Here is a 21,810-nt window from a genome sequence, read left to right as displayed (position 1 = left end):
TTTGGAAAGGCAGTTGGATCCAAGGGTGGCTACGATTGACACAGTGCTGTCCTTCATGTCCTCCCTAGCAGAGTCGGGTGTTCACGTTCTGTCATGCAGAACTTACCTTTCAGCGTTTCCGCTTATCTTGCTACAGACCAATGCTCTTATTCTCTGAGTAACCCAGTGGTTAAGAGGCATTTTGCAGGCTTGACACGCCTCTATCCTCTGGTTCGTAGTCCGCACCCGCCGTGGGACCTAAATGTAGTCCTGACGGCGCTGTGTCATAAACCTTTTGAACTCATGGCCACGGTGGACCTCAAGTACCTATCCTGGAAAGTGTCCTTTCTGGTCGCCGTTAGGTCTGCGAGGAGAGTGAGTGAGCTCCAGACCTTGTCGGTGGAGCATCCTTTCTTAGTCTTTCACAAGGACACGGTAGTCCTAAGGACAAACCCGGCCCTTCTACCGAAGTAGTAACTGAATTCCATCTGAATCAGTCGATCTCCCTACCGGTCTTTTTTCCGAACCCTGCCTCAAGAGGCTGAAAGGGTTCTGCACTGTCTGAATGTCAGAAGAGCTCTTTCTACCTCGACAGGACCTCCGAGCTTAGAAGTTCTTAACTTTTTGTGACCTTCGGTAACCCTCAGGGTAAGCAGGCGTCTTATCTCCCATAAGTATGGAGGAAAGGGGACGGGACGTAGTAGTATAACCAGATTACTCACCGTAGTGACCACCTTACTCCTAGTCCATAGTCACCTTTCCTCCATACGCCCGCCCGCCGTCCCCTCTAATAAGGTTCCTCTGTTATTGCTAATAGGTCTCTTATCTGTCGATAGAAAAGGACTGATGGGCGATGTGTGGGGTGGAGCCAAGGTGGGCGGGGATACGGCCGCGTGCCGGGCCCTGCACAAGAAAGTGAGGAGGGACACATTTTTTTAAAAACATTTTGGATGCTTTTTACAAAATGCTCCGGTCCTGTCCCACAGGAAGGAGAGATGTCCCATAAGTATGGAGGAAAGGGGTCTATGGACTAGGACGAAGGTGGTCACTACGGTGAGTAACCTGGTTATACTTTCATATTTCAATGTTGCCAGCGCACAAGAAATATCTAAGGTTCATGATAGAGGACAGACACTATCAATTCAAGGTGCTCCCCTTTGGCATTGCAATGGCGCCAAAGGTGTTTACACAGGTCCTGGCAGTAGTGGCAGTACACCTGCGCAGACTATCCGTTCCGGTTTACCCTTACCTCGACGACTGGCTCATAACCGGGGACTCTTACGACACATGCTTTTTGAACACCAAGAAGACTGTAGACCACCTGCTCAGTCTGGGATTCTCTGTCAACGAGAAGTCATCCAGTCTAGTCCCCAGTCAAGTAACACAATTTCTTGGGGCTCTAATCCGGACAAAGGACGGCCTCGTCTTCCCCTCCAACGAGAGGGTTCAGAACATGCTTTTTCAGATCCCTCAAAATGTAGCCAATCTGGAGGTGACAGTACGCAAGGCCATACGGCTGCTAGGTATGATGGCGTCATGCATATACCTGGTTCCCCACGAGCGGCTGCACATGAGTCCCATGCAAGAGTGGCTTAACAGCTAGTGGTGTCAGGCCAGCGGACAATGGGAAGGATCTGGTAGTTGTCTCGCCAGCCCTGATTCTCTCTCTGCAGTGGTGGTTGAAGGAAAACCTCTTGAAGGGGATGACCTTCACCACTCCTGCAGTAGAAGCCACTCGCACGACAGATTCCTATCTCCTGGGGTGGAGGGCTCACCTGCTGCAGCAGACAGTGCATGGAGTGTGGACCACACAAGTAGCATCCCACTACATAAATCTTAGCTAGAGCTATTAAGTGTTCAAAGCACTAAAAGCCTTTCAGTTAACTACAAGGGAAGACAGTTCTGGTTCTGACGGACAGCACCACAGCCATGTATTACCTAAACAAACAAGGGGAGACGCACAATCCATCGCTATCCACGCTGTCCCAAAACATTTGGATGTGGGCTCTCGGACACAAGATGTTTCTGTTGTCTCAACACTTACCCAGAGATCGACCTGTTCGCACCTTAGAACGCCCAAGACTACGCCTCCAGGTATCCCCATGGTCAGGGAAATGTGTCTACGACCCCCCCCCCCCCCGCCCCCACCACCCCCGACTCCCCTACTCAACAAGATGGTGCACAAGATGCACCAGGAGCCAGTTACCATGATTTTGCTGGCCCCCATGTAGTCCTGCTAATCCTGGTTCGCTCATCTAATGGAAATGTCCCTCTCACCGCCAGTAAAACTACCCTGCCCGTACAACCTGTTGTCTGAGGCAGTGGGGAGACCCTACATCCATTCCCACAAACTCTGAACTTAGCAGCATGGCTCCTGAGATCATAGTTTGGACAGTTACAGCTCCCGCAGAGATGCATGGAGATACTATGGGAAGCTAGGAAATCTAACACCTGCTATTTCAATTCCAGTAAATGGAAACGCTTTGTCATCTGGTGTAATACCAAGGGCGTCAGTCCCATTGATTGCTCACCCACACATATTGTGCTGTACCTAACCCATTTGTTAGACGCAGGTGTGGTATTCAATTCCCTAAAGGTTCATCTTGCTGCTCTCTCAGCTTACACCACGTCACAACAAAAAGTATTGCAGTGGAAAATACCGGTTATTAAGGCTTTTATGGAAGGGGTTAAGAGAATCCATCCCCCCATTTCTCACCCAGCTCCTGGATGGGATCTAAATGTGGTTTTAACTAGACTCATGGGATCTCCCTTTGAGCCAATGCATAAAGCAAGTCTAGAATACCTTACTTACAAGACAGCCTTTCTAGTGGCTATCACTTCTATTAGAAGGGTTAATGAACTACAGGCTCTTTCAGTCCTAGACTTTGTGTTACAGTCCACAGGGATAAGGTGGTTCTGCGCGCTCATCCCAGGTTTGTGCCTAAATTCATCTCGAAGTTCCATGTGAACCAATCGATCGAACTACCCACTTTCTTCCAGAACCCCACTAGCATGGCCGAAGAAGCCTACACACACTGGATGTGTTCAGGGAAGTCGGGTTTTAACTGGAAAGAACAAAGCCACTGAGGTAAACCAGTTTTTTGTTTCAGTGGCAGCTGGTAGAGAAGGGGATCCTGTCTCTAAATCAGCTATCTCTAGGTGGATTGTCAAATGCATCACACTCTGTTACACTCTTGCTAAGGGAGAACTGCCCTTCAAGCCTAGAGCACACTCTCCTCGGGGCACTGGGGCTTCCATAGCATTCATTGCAAATGTTCCTCTAGAGTCCATTTGCAAAGCAGCCACCTGGAATTCTGTACACACCTTTACAAAACACTATTGCCTAGACACTCATTCTATATCTGATTCTCAGGTGGGACAAGCAGTATTAAGACATCTTTTCTCTACTGTTCCTTCTCACAACCCGCCTCCAACTCCGGGTACTGCTCACTAGTCTATGCACAGCATGTGATTCTAAGCAGATTAACAAGCATCAGAAGACATGCATACTCACTGTAATAGCATTTCTGATGATTGTATCTGCTTAGATTCACGTGCGCCCTCCCTACCTCCCTGCTTGAGCTGGAAGGTACATAAACGTCTTACTACTTTCTCTCCATGTACTCGCTCACAATAGCCTTGGGTTCCCTGATGGCAGAAAAAATAAAATCGGAGGGACCTCGGCACGTGAGGGATTTTGGGTACACTACACGACACAATAGGGATAGTGTTAAAGACACGCCTATGCTGACGTCCCCTTTCGGTCCCCGAAAGACCAGATGCAATACTCTGCGGTTACCACTGGATGTCGGACCATATGCACAGCATGTGAATCTAAGCAGATAGTCATCAGAAATGCTATTACGGTGAGAAATGCATGTCTTACGGTGAGTTGGCAGCACTTTCATTACATTGACAATGACCTCACTATTTAACAAAACTGCTGCCGAGATTGCAATTTGCCTGTTCTACAAAAACAGGCTGATTTCAGACAGTTCATGAAACTTCTATGTCGTGCATTGTGCTGACGGTGAGGCCCACTTCGGAATAAACATGGTTCCTGGGCGTTAGGAAAAGGTACAGTGAAGCATGCTGTTAAGCATGCTCACTGCGCCTCGATGAGAATCGGGCTGTAATTTGCATAAAAGGAATCCTCTTTGAAATTCCAAAGAATACAATACTGTCAATGTGGCAGTCAAACACCACACCATTAAGATGTTATGACACAAATGTAAACCATAAGGTGAATGGAAAGTAAATTCAATATCCAAAGTGTGTGCCATTTGCCAAGAGTCTTAACTCCCCAACTGAGAAGCAGCATGAGAATTCTTCATGGGCTTTGCAAGTCATACAAGTTTTGATTTATGGTCAACATTATTAGTCACAAATCACTGTTGGCAGTCCCGATTTCAGTGAGTTTTAAAGCTCTTCCTAAAGGACCGCTCTGGGTTAGCTGGACTGTAAATATTCATAATTGATAGTTTCCAGGCCAATTAATAAGTTAATCAGACCAATCTACCATTGTCATTTTTCATTATACAAATCTAGACTTGCTTATTAATTTAGTGACCTATTTGCCCTGATCCTCCCAGCTGGAGAAAGCCTTTCGACACAATCTCTTTAAGTGGCTTCTTGTGAAAACAGATTAATTTCTTGTAGAAAAACGGTATTGGGTGTAAATCTCTTGATGCGTTGAAACTGATTTAATCCCCTGTCATTCCATGAAATGCACTTTAACAACATTTTGTGAGAACAAAGTTACTGTAGTCGCTAATCTTAATATGCAAGCAGAACTAAATCTACATAGTGGTACGAAGTAGCAAATACCATTCTTTTTCACGAGTTGGACAAGTCATTAGGGGGAAAACATGGCAGAAGATCCAACAAGATTGTGACTATGCATCACACAACAGAAACAAAAAAGTAGTATATAAGTTACAAATGCAAAATGTGTCCATCATTGCATTCCAAGTTAAGGACGTTTTGAAATTAGGGGGTGTAGGATAATGGAAGGATAAGCCACTGCTTGATGACCTCCCCTAATCAGGATCATTTAATAGATTTAATAGTAAAATTGAGCAGCCTAACTCTAAATAGAAAAGGAGAGGGAGTGGAAGTACAGAGAATACCATATAAAAAGGCACTGATATTTCAGTCTTGGCATCAGAGATGTTTAGATGTATTTTTGTGAGTGTGGCATCCAGATCTTCTATTTTGAAGGAGTGAATAAATTGTTTAAAGTCTGCAGGTTCATCAACTCCACAATTCTCCAGCATGGGTTCTGGCATAGATTCACATGCTCGTGGAATATTTCCCGTTGTCGGGCTGGGAATCTTTGGTAAAAGAAAGTGTGTCACTTTCACAAACAAACTGTATTCCTCCTCTAAACAATTACTGTCCTCTGGGTCATACTGCCCCCATCCAATGACCGGCCCCTCCTCTGGCAGCCATCTTCTGATTTTTACCGCATGCTTCAGTGTTTGGAGTCCTCGAGTTTCTCCGAGCTATTTGTATTTTTTTTTTTTTTCAGGTTTTCGACGGAAAAGTTTTTTTTGTTTATAAGGAGCCCGTGTGCTCTATTCTCCATCTGCCGACAGCGTGGACCCGTTGTCTGTGAATTACAGCGCCCCTCAAGGGTGAAGATCGTTAAGATTCTAGAAGGCCATCGGGTCTACTTAGCTCGCTTTGACCATGACGGAGGAGGAGGGGGAGGTCCCTCTTCAAGCCCTGCACTAAATGCGAGCTACGGAACGTGTTTGTGGAGGACAAGCACATGTGATGCCTGCGCCCGGACCACAAGGAGGTGAAGTGCGAAATGTGCCTCTGGTTCTCCAAGAAGTGGGACAGGCACAGACTACTGGTGTGGCTCAAGGCCTCTGGCCCATGCGACAAGCAGGGTCATGCCTCACCCCGTGTCCTGTGAGGGCGCCTCATCCATGGGGCCCAAGATAAGGCCAAGAACCGCAAGTCCGAGTCCACCCGGTTTGCAGCGAAAGCGGGTCCCAAGGTCGATGGGGTGCGATCGACATAACCAGCCAGCAATCGAGCGCTTCCTCGAAAAAGAGGTCATCTACCCCGGCTAAACTTCGTGAGAAATCCGTGGACAGAGAAGCAGGCCCAAGCGGGCCCAAACGGGCCCAAACGGCTCAGGCTAAGAACTCTACTATTGAGTTGAAGACTGCTGCAGCTAAGGGCTCTGACCCTGCCCCAAGGCGAAACACTGGCACAGTTACTTTGGCACAGTCTGCTGGCATGCCAGGAGCAGGGGGGTTGAGGGGAGGAGAAACCAGTACAAGCCTCGGTTCAAGAACCTGGGGGGGATGTTGAGGGAGGGGGGGTGAGGAGGCCCTGAAACAGCCCTCCCAGGTCCCCGATCAGCCTCCAGCAAAGAAGCAACATCTGAAGCCCCCATTCCAACCACCACGTCTGGTCCCTTCTCCCCAAGCAGACCCAGACACGGGTACGAGACCGATACGGCCACGAAGACTAGGATATTGCGGTGGACGGCAAATCCCCACATTTGCATGCTCCTTATACGGTGTCTCCAGCGGATGAAGTAGGATCATTCGACTCCCTGATCTCAAGAGCCTCCAAGCTATTCCAGCTGGTGCCTGAGGAGACTAGGGCTTCTTGTACTAGAGGTGCGAAGCCAAGAGACTGTCATGGCAGTACCCCCTCTGGACAACGTTTGGGAAGAGGGCTTGGCCCTCATGAAGAATACTTGCACGGTTCCAGCCAAAAGGGATAGGCTGGAAAAGATCGGGTACCGGACTCCGTGCCTGAGGTCGCAGCCATCACCGGATTCGGTGGTATCGGCGGCCGAGAGGAAACGGTCGGCCAACCCCTTGTCAGTCCATCCAGACAGCGAGGGGAAGAGGATGGACACCATGGGAAGGAAGGTGATTTACACTGCAGCATCCACCATCAAGTTGGCCAGCACACTGGTGGTCCTAGTCGGGTACGACAGAGTTCTGGTACAAGCTGGGGCTAATTTTCGAGTTCGAGTTCGACTGCGATAAAACAATTGAGGCAATCGCTCTCTTCCAGGAAGGGGAGGTAGCATCTGATCACACAATCACAGTGCCGTTGGGCGTCACCGACACGGGATTCCGGCAAATGGGTAACAGTGTCTGCCTTCATTGCCAAGGCTGGATGAATGCCACAAATTTCAACCTGGCGGTCCAAGCGAAGGTACTGGACATGCCCTTCGGAGATAACCTATTTGGGAAGGTTGTCGACGAAGGCGGATACGGAGACAGCCCGTTCAATAGACACTCTCCAGCAGCACCACTTTGTTTTGCTCCTCTACGGGAAAGTCGAGCAGGTCTTCTAAAGGTTTCTCCTCTTCGTACTCTCAGCCTTCCAGATCCAAGACTCGGGAGGATTGGAGGCAGTTCCCAGGCCTGCGGCAGCAGAGGACACTGTCACCCGCAGGGCAGGACGCCGGTGCCGAAGCAAGCATGAAACCACCAGGACGTCAGGGTGTGGGGGGGGTAGAAGGTGGCCCCACCCGTGCACCCAGGTGGGTGGCCGGCTGACTAGGTTTGTCAACGAGTGGAGCAATCCCCACCGACAGATGGGTGCTGGATGCTCTCGCCCAAGGACATAACCTGGAATTTCAGCACGTGTCCGCGGATCCCTCCGGTTGCCCGTCAGGAGCAGCACATCCCTCAGCTCCTGGAAGAGGTACCGCCCATGGTGCGAAAAGGGGCGATGGAGCTAGTCCCCAGTGACTCCAGGGCGGCTCCAGAGTCCATTCCAGATACTTTCCAGTCCGAAAGAAGACCGGGGGCTGGAGGTCCATCCTAGACCTACGATGTCTGGAAAAAATACCTCCAGTCCCAGAAATTCAGGACGGTCACGTTGCAACATGTGCTCGGCTAACTGGAAAGAGGAGATGTCTTGACGTTGCTGGATGTCTTGACTTCGCTGGACCTGGAGGACTCCTACGTCCCCATCCACAAGAAACATCAAATGTTGATGCTTCGTGATGCAGGGACAGCACTACCAGTTCAAGGCCCTAACTTTCAGCTTGAAGTCGGCCCCCAGAGTGTTCACGAAGTGCCAGGCACCAGTGGCGGCCCATCTACGCCTACATGGCATACACGTATACCCATACCTGGACGACTAGCTTATTAGCGCCCGCTCGCGTGAGCTGGCCAAAGGATAAATGGAGGTGACCGCCCGGCTACTAACAGATCTGGGATTCTCCAACAACTATCCAAAGGCCTGCTTGACGCCATCGCAGAATGCGCTGTTCCTAGGCGCCAGACTCAATCCAGAGTCTTGCCTGGCGCCTCCCTCGGAGGAGAGGATAACAGCTATTCTGGGGAAGGTGCAGCGGATGTTGACTAAGACTGCCACGGTGCGGGCTCTAAGTCATTGCTGGGCATGTCGTTCTGCATCTACCTCGTCCGGCTTGGCAGGTTCTAGATGCGATCCCCTCTAGGAATTCCTGGACGCCTGCAAGACACAGGTGGCCGGAAGCTTCACGGACAAGATTTCCCTCAACGACGAGTTCCGGCGTGCGATAGTATGGTGGGGCGTTCTGTCCAACATAGCCCAAGGCACAGGATTCCAGAACCTGCCATACCAGAATCCTGTCGCCACAGACGCCACCCTAGAGGGATGGGGAGCGCACACCGGACGTCTGCACGCCGGAGGCCTGTAGTTGCCAGAGGAGAAAGATCTTCACATCAACATCCTGGAGCTACAGGCATTGTTCTGAGCCCTGAAGTAATTTCTCCCGTATATGAAAGGAAAGGTGGTGAGGATCGTCACGACTATACCACCACCATGTTTTACATCGGGAAGCAGGGGGTCACTCTATCCCCGATGCTCCTCCAGGGACTTGTGGTGATGGGCCATTGGACAGTGTTCCTAGCCCTCTTCATCTGGTGGGAGTCCCTGAACACCATTGCAGACTCGCTCAGTTACCCCCCCACCCCCACTCCTGCTACGAGTCATCTACACACACTGTGTCCATGCATGATGATACTCCTTGCCCTGGCGGGGACGAGGCAGATTTGGTATCCAGACCTTTTCAGTCCATCAGCGTTGCCTCTGGATCTTCTCACCAGAGAAGGAGGTGCAATCCTGGATCACGACCCTGGACCACTGAACCGGAGGGCTTGGCTCCTGCAGCCCTAGAGTTTGGTGGATATGAGTTGCCTGCGGACTGCAGAGAGGTCCTCGCCAAGGCCAGGGCGTCGTCGACCTTGAAGTGCTACAGTCACAAGTGGAAGCGTTTCACGACATGGTGCCGGTCACAGAAGCCCAGCTGAGGGTCCCCCGTCCCCCCCACCGCCCCAGAAATTCTTCCATACTTGCTATCCTTGGCCAAGTCTAGACTGGCACACGCCTCTATCAAGGTGCTTCTGGCAGCGATCTCCCGCTACACCAGGTCACCGGGAAGATCTTCACTTTGGTCTCACTGACTCGTCAAGGAGTTCCTCCAAAGGACTTTTCCGATCTTTCCCGCTGGTGAATGCTCCTGCCCTGGTGTCGAAACTCAATGTGGTTCTAACCAGGCACGCGGGGAGTGGTGGGGGGGGTGGTCTGTGAGCCTCTGCATCAGGCCCCTCTCGTTCCTCTCGTGAAAGACTGCTTTCCTTGTGGCAGGAGGGCAGGTGAGATCCAGGCCCTATCCTGCAAGCAGCTATACCTGACTTTCCACAAATCGATGGTGGTGCTGCTGAAGACGCACCCCTCTTTCATGCCGAAGGTTCAGTTTGAGTTCCACCTCAACAAGCCTTTAACTGTTTTTGTTTTTTTTTTTTTTGAAGCATTTGTCATCGGCTGAAAGGTCCTTGCACTCGCTGGACGTCGCTCTTGCCCTGAATTTCTTTGTGGCATGCACGAGGAGTTTTGTAACTGTTCATCAACTTTGGTCCTGTGAACCATTGGAAGGCCTTGTCCAAGGCTTCCATATCAAGGTGGCTTGCCGGCTGTACTATGCACTGTCATCGGTTGGCAAACTGACTACTGCCTGGCCATCCCAGAGCCCACTCCACCAGAGTGATCCCTGTGACAACAGGGTTCCTGGCTGGTGTGCCCCTGCTGGACATCTGCAGGGCTGCTACATGGAGGTCCAAGCACGCCTTCACGAAGTTATACTGCGTCGACCAGGATTCCACAGTAGAGTCCAGAGTTGGCCAAGCAGTGCTACGCAACCTATTCGCTTGAGGTGAGTCTGTTCCAGAGGTAAGAGTTGCTTCTGTTGAGCCTTGACACCTCCTGTGGTTGTGTAATGTGTACTGCTGTGCATTCGTTATTCATGAGAATGTGAATCCATGCCAGACCCCGTGCTGGAGAAGGAACAAGTTACTTAAATGTAACTATTGTTCTCCAGCATGGGTCTGGCATGGATTCACATGCAAACCCTCCCTCCCTCCCCTCTGTGGCTCTTATTGGTTATACTGCCACTTTACGTGCTTACCAAATCGGAAGATAGCTGCCAGAAGAGGGGCTTAGGGAGAGGACTGTCATTGGATGGGGGGGCCAGTATGACCCAGAGGATGATTGGTGTTTAAGGAGAAATACTGTTAGTAAGTGAACCTGTTTTTTCTTTTACAGAGGATTCCCAGTTTGACGGTGAATATTCATGAACATGTGAATCCATGCCAGACCCATGCTGGAGAACAATAGTAACTTGTTTCTTCGCCTTCATGGTAGAATTCATGCACTGACCGGCATATACACATAATCTGAAATTATTATATAAACTATGAATTATTTCAAAAATGATGTAAGACTACAAAATTGAACAAAGAGGTCAGGGCGTCCATCAGCATCCATAACCTGTTCTGTGGGAATGTACCCACTCTGAATCCGCAGCCACATGTTTTAGCTTGTTACCTTTCAAAAAGGAGGAATACCCATTTGCATATCAGTCTGTCCTGCCCACTTGAGCAGATGGCACTGAAATGCTATGGCAATCCTCCTTTGAAAAAGAGTACCAACAGCAACCCCAGACACATGTTTTGGCATAGTCTGGCCTCATCAGTGAGGTGGAGCTGTGCCTCTCTGAACACAGTGAACAAGGGGTCCATGTCTGGATAACCCTAAGTAACTTAGGGTGACCGACCCCAAGTTCCTTTAACATACAAAAAGAGGTCAGGGCACCCCTCTGCAAGAAAGAACACTGTGAGGACATCTAGGTCTTCAAGGAGGTGGCAGATGTCAGGAGTGTTTACGGCAGAGCGAGAGTTGAGGGTAGCTAAGTGAAGCATGTTGCCACTTTTGAAGGTCTTCTGAGGAGGGGTACAGGTGTGTGGTACACCCGTCGGAGGTGGCAGGAGAGGGGAGGAAGTTGATGAGAGACGGAAGACACCTATCACGAAGGAGGTGTTTGGGCTGAGAGCCCTGGACCGTGGCCGTGCCATTTAGGTAGACCTTAACGATGACCTTAGAGGACAGCGAGGATGCCAAGAGTACCTCCCAACGGGTGCCACCATTAATGGGAGAGGAAGAGAAAGGGGAGAGCATAGAGACCATAAGGGGAATCCAAAGGTCTGGAGAAGGAACGACAGAGGATATCGGCGAAGGTCTGCCTGGAAGAAGTGTTGACGTGGGTGTCGGCAATGGGCAGGCCTGGATTGGAGACCAGGAGATCCTTCTTGCACTTCCTCCTTCCAGACTTCGTCAGCGGGATAGAATAGCAATTAGAGAAGATAGAGGAGATTGAGAACACCATTGAGGGAGAGTGCAGAGAGAAGGAAGGGGGGAGAGGGAGGAGCTGCAGAGCACGACAGCAACTACAACCAACAGCAACGCAACAATCTAGAGTCCAGTGTCCAGGAAGAGAAATGGCAGGGGGGGGGGGGGAGCCACATGTTTAAACGCACCAGCAAATGCAAGAAAACAGATGACTTATCTAGAAGGGTGACAATTCACCAATGCCAGATGAGGATAACCTACAACTGCAGCAGACTGCAGAATTGGATAATAGAAGTAATAATAAGCGAGGCGGGGGGGGTTAAATAGTGAGCAGTAATGGCCGCACCCCCTACCCGTACCTGTTTTACCGTGTCAGTCGGTGCTGGTTGATGGCTGCCCTGCATGCTCCCACGGCAAACACCCGCTGGAGCTGCAATTGTGGGAGCTGCCCTTTGCCTCGGATGCTGTTCTCGGGAGGGGGCTGATAGGGCAGTGGGGCTGCCCTACAGTAATGGCTTAAGGACAAAAGAACCAATTGCAGGTTGGGGGAGGTTTGGCTGGGGAGGTGGGAGAGGGAAGAGGGGCTCAAAAGCAGGACACAACGCACACAGCAATAATAAAAATACATTTTCCAAATTCTCCAAAAACGATATTGGGCTGGCAGGGACCGAAGCAGGAGAAAGTGAGCAATTCACCCCCCGCAGCGGCACAATTTGGACACAGACAAATAATTAAGTTTTTATATCGTTCTCCATAATGGCTGCCTTTACTATGTTATACAGGTAAGTGCCATACGTGGCAGTAGAATTGTACCCTAGAAGAGGTAGAAAAGGTAGTGATCGACACATTACTAGATATCCAATCACCCCACTTAGTTTTTCGACGCACTGAACACAGTGACGGTCTGATATCTAGTGAGAAGGCATATAGTATCAAAACTGATATCAAACTCAAGGAAAGTAACAGATCTGATGTTCTCCACCATGGATTTTGAACTGATTGTAGCGATAGCGTATCTTCTCTTATCGTTTGGGTTGATACTACGTTATGGAGGCTAAGACAAAACCACAAGAACACTAGCGTTGGGTCTCCCTGAAGGTGCACTTATTTCGACATGGCTCTGGGCGAGTTATACAACAGTTTTGCAGCTTTATAATAGCTTGTAGTCTCGGCTAAAAATGGAAGATCTTTTCCTCTCCCTAAACTAAATTCGATGGTTTTGTAATTTCTTTAGATGGCGGCTACTACTAAAGACTAGGGTCTAACTCTAGAAATGCAGCTGCGAGAATGCTAAAGGCACACGGGAGAACCCTGGGTAAGGAAACATTGTAGTACTCCATCTCAACATGCCAGGATAGGGCCATTCAAAGGTTGTTTGAAGGTATTCCCATTCCCATTCTCATTATTGCAGCGTTTTGTTCTCTGGGTCTTTTTCCTTATTCATCCCGTTTTACACCAGTAATCTTGTGGCCACAAGCAAGTGACTTTGAATAGGCTTACAGCAAAGGGCAGGTAAGCATTTGTCCCTGTAGTTAAGCCGCAGTTGGAGCAGATGATGGTCCATGGTACAAATATTACAGGATAATCAAAGCTCCTCTGGCTACTCTGAATTATTTAATTTTTTTAATGTGCCTTTAAATATGTGTCCAAAGATTTCAAGTTGCAAGCTTCTTGCCAGTCATTAATATTCACTTACCAACACAATTCTATACATACAGCGCACACCATTTCTTAACTCGGCAAGTGTGAATTGTCACCAGCTGAAGGCTAGTGGCGAGTGAAAATATTGAGCCCTGATTTTGTTGTTCGGATTGTGAAATGATATTTTATTTATATTGCTCTCGTACACAAGTGTTTCGGAGCGAGACCAGGCAAGAAGGGAGGGGAACAAGGGAGAACAAAAAATAAAACGGCGATCTTACTAGGCACAGTGACATCTAAGAAAGCGCAAGCGCATGGAAAAGGGGAAAGTGCATGTTCTGCAAATCAAATAAAATAAATAAAGGTAGTGCTGCCAACAAGTGGCAGGTTAAAGTTGGTCAGATAAGGTATATCTGATAAGTGCAGAAGAAAAGTGGAAGGGGGACTGTATGGGTACAGATACAGAACACTAGTGCAAAGGGTGGCTTGGAAGCAGTGCAGGAGGGTGGCATGGTGAGCAGGTACCTGGGCCCGAATGACAGAGGGTGGTCAGGTGCACAATGCCAAGAGAAGAAACAGATCAACAGGGGAGGAGGGGGGCAAAGGCAGAGGCAAAGAGGAAGGTCTTGAGATACTTCGGAGATGGTTTTCCTCACGTTTCAGGGTGGCCAAGAGGCTATTCCATAGATCTACCCCAAGCTCGTTTCTTTGCAAAACGACTATCCCTGTGGGAGTTGGAAGTAGAGGAGCGAAGGGCTCGAGAAGGTAGGTATTTACGGAGGGATAGTTGAAGGTATTTTAGACCCAGGCCCCAGAAAGCCTCGCGGACAATGCAGAGGGTTTTACATTTAATCCTTGCATCCACTGGGAGCCAATGAAGGGATTTCAGAGCTGGAGAGATGCAATCCCAGGGCTTGAGGCCAAGGACAAGTCTCACAGTCCTGTTCTGGATTAGTTGTAAAGGGCGGAGAGTGAAGGCAGGAAGATTTAGGAAGAGGCTGTTACAGTAATCCAGTCTGGAGAGAACAGAGCTTGGGAGACGGTGAGCTTTTGAGGGAAGGAGAGGAAAGGCAGAGTACCTTTTACCTCTTAAGGAGGTGCAATAAAAAGTTTTACTTTTTGGAGAGGTCAGATGTGTGCGGAGAAGGAGTGTAGAGTCAAAGATAACACTGAGGTTCTTGGCCCCGCATGTGGTGGGGGGTAGGAGGATGACCTAGGAAGGCTGGCCAGAGAGTGAGAAGAAAGGATGGAGATGGTGTACCAATAAGAAGGATCTCCGTCTTGTTGGTATTTAGACATAGATCGTTGGCGGCACACCAATTTTGAATGGCGCTTAGACAATCGGAGATGAGGGAAGGAGAGTAGGAGGCTGAAGGAAGCCTGAAAATGAGTTTGGTGTCATCCGCATAGCACCGGAATGTTGAGCAGAAAATGGAGATGCAGCCGGCGAGAGTTGGCAGGTATTGGTTGAAAAGCCAGGGTGAGAGGTTAGACCCCTGGGGGACACCGCATGTGGAGAGGGAGATAGAAGATAGATAGGACCCACGTTGTACCTGGGAGGGTCGATCAGAGAGGTCAGCCAGGCCAGAGCCTGATCAGTAATACCCAGGGTATCACTGAGACGATTGAGCAGGGTGGTATGGTTGACCCTGTCGAACGCAGAGGATAGGTCAAGTAAGATGAGGATCGAGGGAATGTTAGTCGAGGTTGGAGAGCAGGTCTTCAAGGATGTTCAGGAGAGCAGTTTCCGTGCTTCTGGCAGCTCTGAAGCCAGATTGGTGTTCATGGAGGGAGCCAACAGTCAGAGTGAATATTAAGCTGAGAGATGGCAAGCCTTTCCAGGAGCTTACCCAAAAAGGGAGTAATGGAAATTGGACGGTAGTTTGCTGGACTTGCTGGATCAGCAGTGAATTTCTTGAGGAGAGGATGCACAAGGGAGTGTTTAAGAGGAGAGCGGAAAGAGCCAGAGGCGAAGGAGAGGTTGCAGAAATCGGCAAGGACCGGAGCAAGAGTGTCAATGTGGCCCTTAATGGTTTCAGAGGAATAGACGGGGATGGACCTGTTTTGATGAGGTTTTCATAGATCGGACTTAGTTTAGCAACCTCATCAGGGGAGAAAAGAGGAAAGGTGGATGAGGGGGGAAGGAGAGGTCGCAGAGGGAGGGTCGGCAAGAGAAGGCGAGGGTGGAGGAGGGAGAGCGGAGGAGAGGGTGGACAGGATGTCCTGGGTTTTATAGATAAAGTAAGAAGCAAGGGCATTGCAAAGAGCGTGGGAGGCAACAGGAGGGGTGGAGACTGCAGCAGGGTTGGTCAGCTCATTGCAGATTTTGAAGAGTTTGGCCAAATAGTTTGATGCCGCAGAGATGCAGGCTTTTATGTGGACTCTTCTTGATGCGGACAGCGAGTCGGTATTGCCTTTGGAGCAGGTGGCAGGCCAGTTTGTCAGAGGATGAGCAAGAAGCCCCCCTCATTTCCTCTCCGCCGTACTACGCTTCCGTTTAAGTGTAGCTAGGTCAGAGTCATACCAAGAATTGCACTTGGCTGTGGACTTCAAACAGATCCTCATGACGGGGGAAAGAATAGCAGAAATAGAGCAGTAGAGAAGAGAGATGGCCGTGTCAGGGTGGAAGTCAGCCTTGGGTAGAGATGGGGGGGGGGAGAGAAGGTTGCAGCGAAGGCCTCGACTGACTCGCGCTCATGAGACGAATATCCGAGAAGGTGGGTGGCAATCTAGGTGTGCACTTGGCTTGGGGGGGAGGCGATGGAGAGATGAGAACAGGCAGTGATCACTGGGGGGCGGTGTTGAGGGGGGAGGCCAGATGAGATTAAGACATCAAGTGTGTGCCCAGCAGAGTGAGTCGGGCCAGAGGGTTGGATAGAGAGGGAGATTGAATCGCAGAGGACGCAACAGAATGAAGATAAGGGACAGGTAGAATCAAGATGGATGTTGAGGTCACCAAGGAGAAGTTGAGGGGTTGAGGCCAAGAGGGAGGAGGAGAGGTCAGCCCAGAGAAGAGAGGTGATTTGACCAGGGGGCCGGTAGAGGGTAGCAACAGTAAGAGTGGCTAGGAGAGACCCTACAGACTAGGCATTCAAAAAAGGAGTAAGCTTGAGTGGGAATGAGAGGCAGGAGTCCACACGGGAAAGATGAGGGCTACACCTCCTCTAGGCTTGTTTGATCTGGGGGCTGAGAGGATCTTGTAGCCGTCCGGGAGGAGAGTGTCAAAACTTGTGACAGAGCTGGCCGTTAACCATGTCTCGGTGAGGCAATTAAGTTAACATTGTACTTTTGTATTTAATTCATTAGGTTGAAAAATATATATTTTGGGTCTGATCAGTCCCCTGGTTGCTTTCCCTTTCATGCACTGCTAAAAAACACTGCTGTAATACAGGATTTTTATTATTTGAATTGGTAGTTGAGTCCCTTTATCCTGTTCATTATTGGCACACTTCATTTAGTGAAGCCTTCCTTCTTAAAATGCTTGTCGAGGACTACCCTAATTGTTGCAATGGATGGGAGGTCTCCATAAATAAACTCCTTGTGCAGCTTTTCGGTTGATACCTTTTGAAGGTCTTTTGGTGGTTTAGACTAAATCCTAAATGACATTAAATGGATTCCACTTGCCCTCCCCTCAGAAAGGACTTGCATTTCGATGTTAACAATTAAGAGCCCCTCCTTGTTAATGCAATTACCTTCACATGCAGTAAGTGACATTGGTAAAGAGGATACAGTTTGCAAAAGTGTACATGCTGCCAATGGCTGTACCACGTGTGAAGATCAAAGTGCTCTACGTTCCTCCCTTGGGTTGCCTATATATGGTGAAGGGGTTTCAACACACTTCGAGACTGCGCCACCTCCTGTTGTCGTTTTGAAAAATAATTATCCCACACTATAGTAAGGTTTGAGCCAATTTATTCATTATTGGCTCTAATTGCCCATTTTGACCATTGTTGACACGTGTTACAGCCTCTCAAGGGCCTTTTTCAAAACAAAAGATTAATCTCAAGGGCAAGGTTATTGTGCCAAAAGAATGTTTTCCTTTACTCTAACATAAATAACACCAAATGTACGTATCATGAAAAAAATGACCACACACAAACATAGTCACATATGGCGAGTTATTCACAAAAAACGATTTGTAAAAGAGTACATGGAAAAAATGGAGAAGGATGGAGAGAGAAAAGAGAAAATAACAGAAAAAAGAAAATTAATTGTGCTATGAAATGCGCTTTCAAAACATTTCCACATGTTTAAACCTCATAATTCAATTGCAATCCAACTTAAACCAATCTTTTTTAACATCATTTCAAAAATGTTGTTGTTGAAAATAACAATCATATCAACCAGAGTGCACCTGCATAATAATATCCTTAACCTGCAGTATTGTAGTATATTTCCCACACCACTGAAATTTACCGCGTTTGTGCATCTGGGAAAAAAATATATATAAATTGACCTAATTGCGTAAGCTCTATTCCACTACCTTTCTGTGATGGATGTAGTCCACTGCTTATACAAAGTACATAATCAATTCATATATGAATATATAGAGGCTTACCCGAAAAGTCACTTTCACAAAAAGTCATGGGTTAATCCCTGTGGAGCAAAAACAAAGGCGAGTGTGTTCAACTTCTTAACAAAGCATTGTTGGCGCTAAAACCCATTTCCCCGCCTTTTCTTAACTTGATCTTCGCTCGAGCAAAATATAACGCGTATCCAATCCCCATTTCATGCCCTATTATTACTCTTGAAACCCCCTACGGGCCGCGCACATTGAATGTATTACCTCATCCCCTGTCCTCGCTTACCGCTATCTCCCAACTGCTATTCCTCGCATCGGCGGGCAAACTGTTCTGAGACAGTGCCTAACGCGTACATAGAAGTTTGTAGGTTGCCAAGGCAACCTCACTACTTAGTCCCTTGTTACTGTTACCCGCTTCGTATTTCATGGCGGCCATCTTGTAGTGGACCCAATAGCGGTGATCCCATATAATGTAGATTCCATCCCCGATAGTTTAGACCATCACATGTTATGATTCATGTATGTTCTTATACTATTATGCCTGAATGTTAGTTAATTGTGTCTTAATAGCTCAATAAAGAACAAAATTAATATGCAACGAAAAATCTATAAGCATATCTTAAAATTAAAAATGCCAAAATAACAAGTATTCTACTGCGTTTGTCAAGAGGTTAAGCATTAAGTCTGGTTGTCAGTGTTCCCTGGTCTGTTAGTGTTAGGCATATAAATTCAGGACAAAAATGTCAAAAAAAAATGTTTTCTTATTTACTCCTGACCCTAATTCGTGTGCGCCGCTGTGGCAAAGCGATTTAAGCTAAGAATCTGTAGTTCAAAAAGAAAAATTATTAAATCTTTTTGCTGCTTCCCACTAGAGTGTACATGACTTACTGTTCATGCTGCATGGTTCCTTTCTTCAGTCATCAGTCTTTCGGGATTCCACCTGTATCAAACATCGTATACTCTATACTCATATGTAAGCATTGCATTGAAACATAATGAAATTAATTTCATCATAGTTGAAAAAACTCTCCCCTTTAAACCTTTTTTCTTTTTACTTTTTAACATGATGCATTTCCCCCCACACAGAATCCTAGGCAAATTTAAACTGAAATTTGCATCACAAAAAATGCACCATCTCATTGTCCTTGTTTAATCCAAAATCAATCGCTCTAAATTTGCAAATAATTCTTGCTTCGGCCTGTCTCAATTTTTGTTCCCAATTTCCTCCTCCTGTCCATCTTCACTTTTTATAGTCCAATAAATCTCAGATTTTTTTTTATCTTCTAGTTGATGCTCGGTTTGCCAATGTTGGGCCAGTGGCAAAGTCGGATCCTGGCTACCAACTGATCCAAAATGCTCCCGATTTTGTGTCCTTACTTCCCTAATCGTGCTTCCAATATATATTAAATTACATACACATATTATTGCATAAACACAAAATTTTGAGCGACAGTTAATGTTGTCCTTTATCCTCATTCGTGTTCCTCTTTTGTCCTCGAAGAATGTTGTTGGTTCGTGAGCGTAGATGCACATTGAGCATCCCCCACATTTCCTAAACCCCAAGGGTTTGTCCTGTAGCCATGTTCTAGGTGTCTCATTAATAATTTCTGGTAAAAGTGAAGGGCTTAGCATCATTTTGATTGTTTTTGCTTTACGAAAAAGTAATCACATGTTTGTCCCCAATATGTTTGGTAAGATGTGGATCGAGCTTCAATAGATGCCAATTTTTGCTCAAGATGTTCCTCAATTGAATATTCTCGTAACTGTACGTTGTTATAAAGTTAATCTGATTCATATCCGTTCCCGCTGGCATCGTTCTTGGCGTCACTGTTTGTTCCCATGACATTTTAGTCTCCTTTTGACGTGCACTTTGATACATGCTTTCGAATAACCCCTCTGTTGGAAATGCTCTTGTAGTAGTTCACATTCATCTTTGAAGTCCTTTTGACCGCTTTCAGTTTCGTCTGGCCCTAATGAATTCCCCTGTTGGGATATTCCACTTCACTGGTTTGTGATGGCAACTTTGTGCATGTAGAGTTCACCTCTGTTTCTTTTCTGAAGGTTTTGGTGGACAGTTTATAACCCTCTACAAATATCGTCAAATCTAAAAAAGTCAATTTCAGTTTTACTCTCAGAACCAACAAATTCTATTCCAAGTTTATTCTGGTTCATTCTTGTTTTGAAGTTGTTCAATGCCTCACTGGTTCCATCCCATATTAGTAAGACTTCATCAATGAACCTGATCCACAACTTTACATTCTTTTTATATGATTCATCCATATATACTACTTGTTCTTCATACTTCCCCATAAACAGATTAGCTAAGGCTGGGGCATATTTAGTGCCCATCGCTATGCCTCTCTTTTGTTTATAAAAACAATCATCAAACATGAAAATGTTATTATTCAACGTAAATGCCAACATCTCCTTGAGCATTATTTAGAACGTTTGCCTATATATGGGCCTGTTTCAAAGTGACCCTTGTATTGGTATGTGAAGCAGGGACTGGGGCTCAGCATTAGACAACCAAATGTTAGCCTATGATAGTTGGACTTTGGAAAGTCTCAAGTAAAAAATCTTTTGAAGTTATTTTTTCTTAATATAAAGATAATGCACCTGAATAATTTTAATACAACATTTTTATTGAATACACAACAGCGTGCGACTTTGCACTGTGTGACTCGTTGAATAAATGGAGACCAGCACCAGTAATTGGATACATGGCATGGTGGGTGGGGATAGCATATGTGGTTGGAGCAACATGCATGCAGTTGATCCCTTTAAAGATCTTTACAGCTGCTCCTTTTTGTAAAAAATATGCGTTTTATGCTTTAACTTCTGCTGAAGCTCAGTTTTCAACCAGAGTATGAGCAATAGCGTACTAAATCTATTAAGTAGTTCTCTACTTTGTTGGCTGCCTTTAAAAAGTAACATTCCAACCTTAACCCATCATTTTATTAAATACTTTACTTACATAAATTAATGTTTGTTTTTAAGGAAATTAACAGTTGTGGTCCAGGAGAGAACTATTTTTCCAGGACGTCATGGGCAGATTTATCTCTTTGGGAAACTACAGGAAAGCGAAAGGTAAGTTTACCCAAATTGCTGTGAGTATAGAACCCACGCTTTCTCATGGTTGTTGAAGAAAATGGATTGGGCATATTGGTTTGCCACATTTAAATTAATTGGCTTATTATTCCAAAGGTTTAAGCATACTCCAGTATTGTAATATTACTTTAAAGGGAAGTTGTTTGCCTGATGTCAAGTGTTCGTTTTGCATGACTGTTTTAGCACATTTATGGAGTCTGCCAAGTGGCCTAGGTATAAGGGGTGCTGTTGGCGCTGCTTTACCGTTCGTGTTAAATAGTGAAGGCATTTTGTTAATTAAACTTTGTAAGAAGGGGAGTGAAGGGCGTGAAAGGGGAAGGCTTGGTGAGGGTTTCTTTTTATTTATTTAACCGCCCTGTGCGCTAGCTATTGCCTTTTACCCTCCTGAGCAGTTGTAATTCACTTAGGCAGTGCAAGCGGCTATTGGCACATATTGGGTTCGCTGCTATAATTCCAGTGCCGTCTGGCTTCTCACCCCATACCCCAAATCAGCCTGCTTTATCGCTTTACTTGATAATAAGTCGGCACTTTTCAGCCCAGTTGCACTAAATTTACTGTAACTTCTCAGCAGAAATGCTATTCCGTTAATGGAGCAAAGCCATGTTTTTAGCTCTACTGAGCTCACTTTGCGAAGACCAGGGGTATTTGTGCAGCACCCCCTAGCTCCAGCACAACTGGGTCTGTCTAGCGGGGCGTGCCTTAATTTCAAATGAATGCTACATATAAAACGTCAACTGCAGTGTTCTTGTTGCACAATCCCTATCCTACAAATGCATGCATCTGTGATGCTCCATAGTCCTCAGAATTTGGGGGGGTGTGGGGGAGGGTTAGGTGACTTTTTTTTTTTTTTTTTTTTACACCCCTCACTATATATTTGGTCACCGGATTCTGAGCTGAAACTA

At 47.0% G+C, this 21,810-nt stretch overlaps 1 protein-coding gene across 3 annotated transcripts in view; it reads left to right on the top strand.

The window, feature by feature from the left end:
• Positions 1 to 21,810, top strand: part of ADNP2 (ADNP homeobox 2) — a 148,401-nt gene that overhangs the window by 115,804 nt on the left and 10,787 nt on the right. For 2 of the 3 annotated variants that reach the window (XM_069620573.1, XM_069620574.1), the window contains exon 3: positions 20,798 to 20,887. The exons of the other annotated variant lie outside the window; for it this stretch is intronic. In XM_069620573.1, coding sequence (XP_069476674.1) covers positions 20,798 to 20,887 — 90 coding nt within the window. The remainder of the gene's footprint in view (positions 1 to 20,797; positions 20,888 to 21,810) is intronic. 3 annotated transcript variants of the gene reach the window in all.

Source organism: Ambystoma mexicanum, chromosome 5q (assembly GCF_040938575.1).
Source record: "Ambystoma mexicanum isolate Mex_15411 chromosome 5q, UKY_AmexF1_1, whole genome shotgun sequence".
NCBI classification, from domain to species: Eukaryota; Metazoa; Chordata; class Amphibia; order Caudata; family Ambystomatidae; genus Ambystoma; species Ambystoma mexicanum.
Note: the sequence above shows the minus strand (reverse complement) of the source record. Positions and strands in the feature narration are given on the sequence as shown.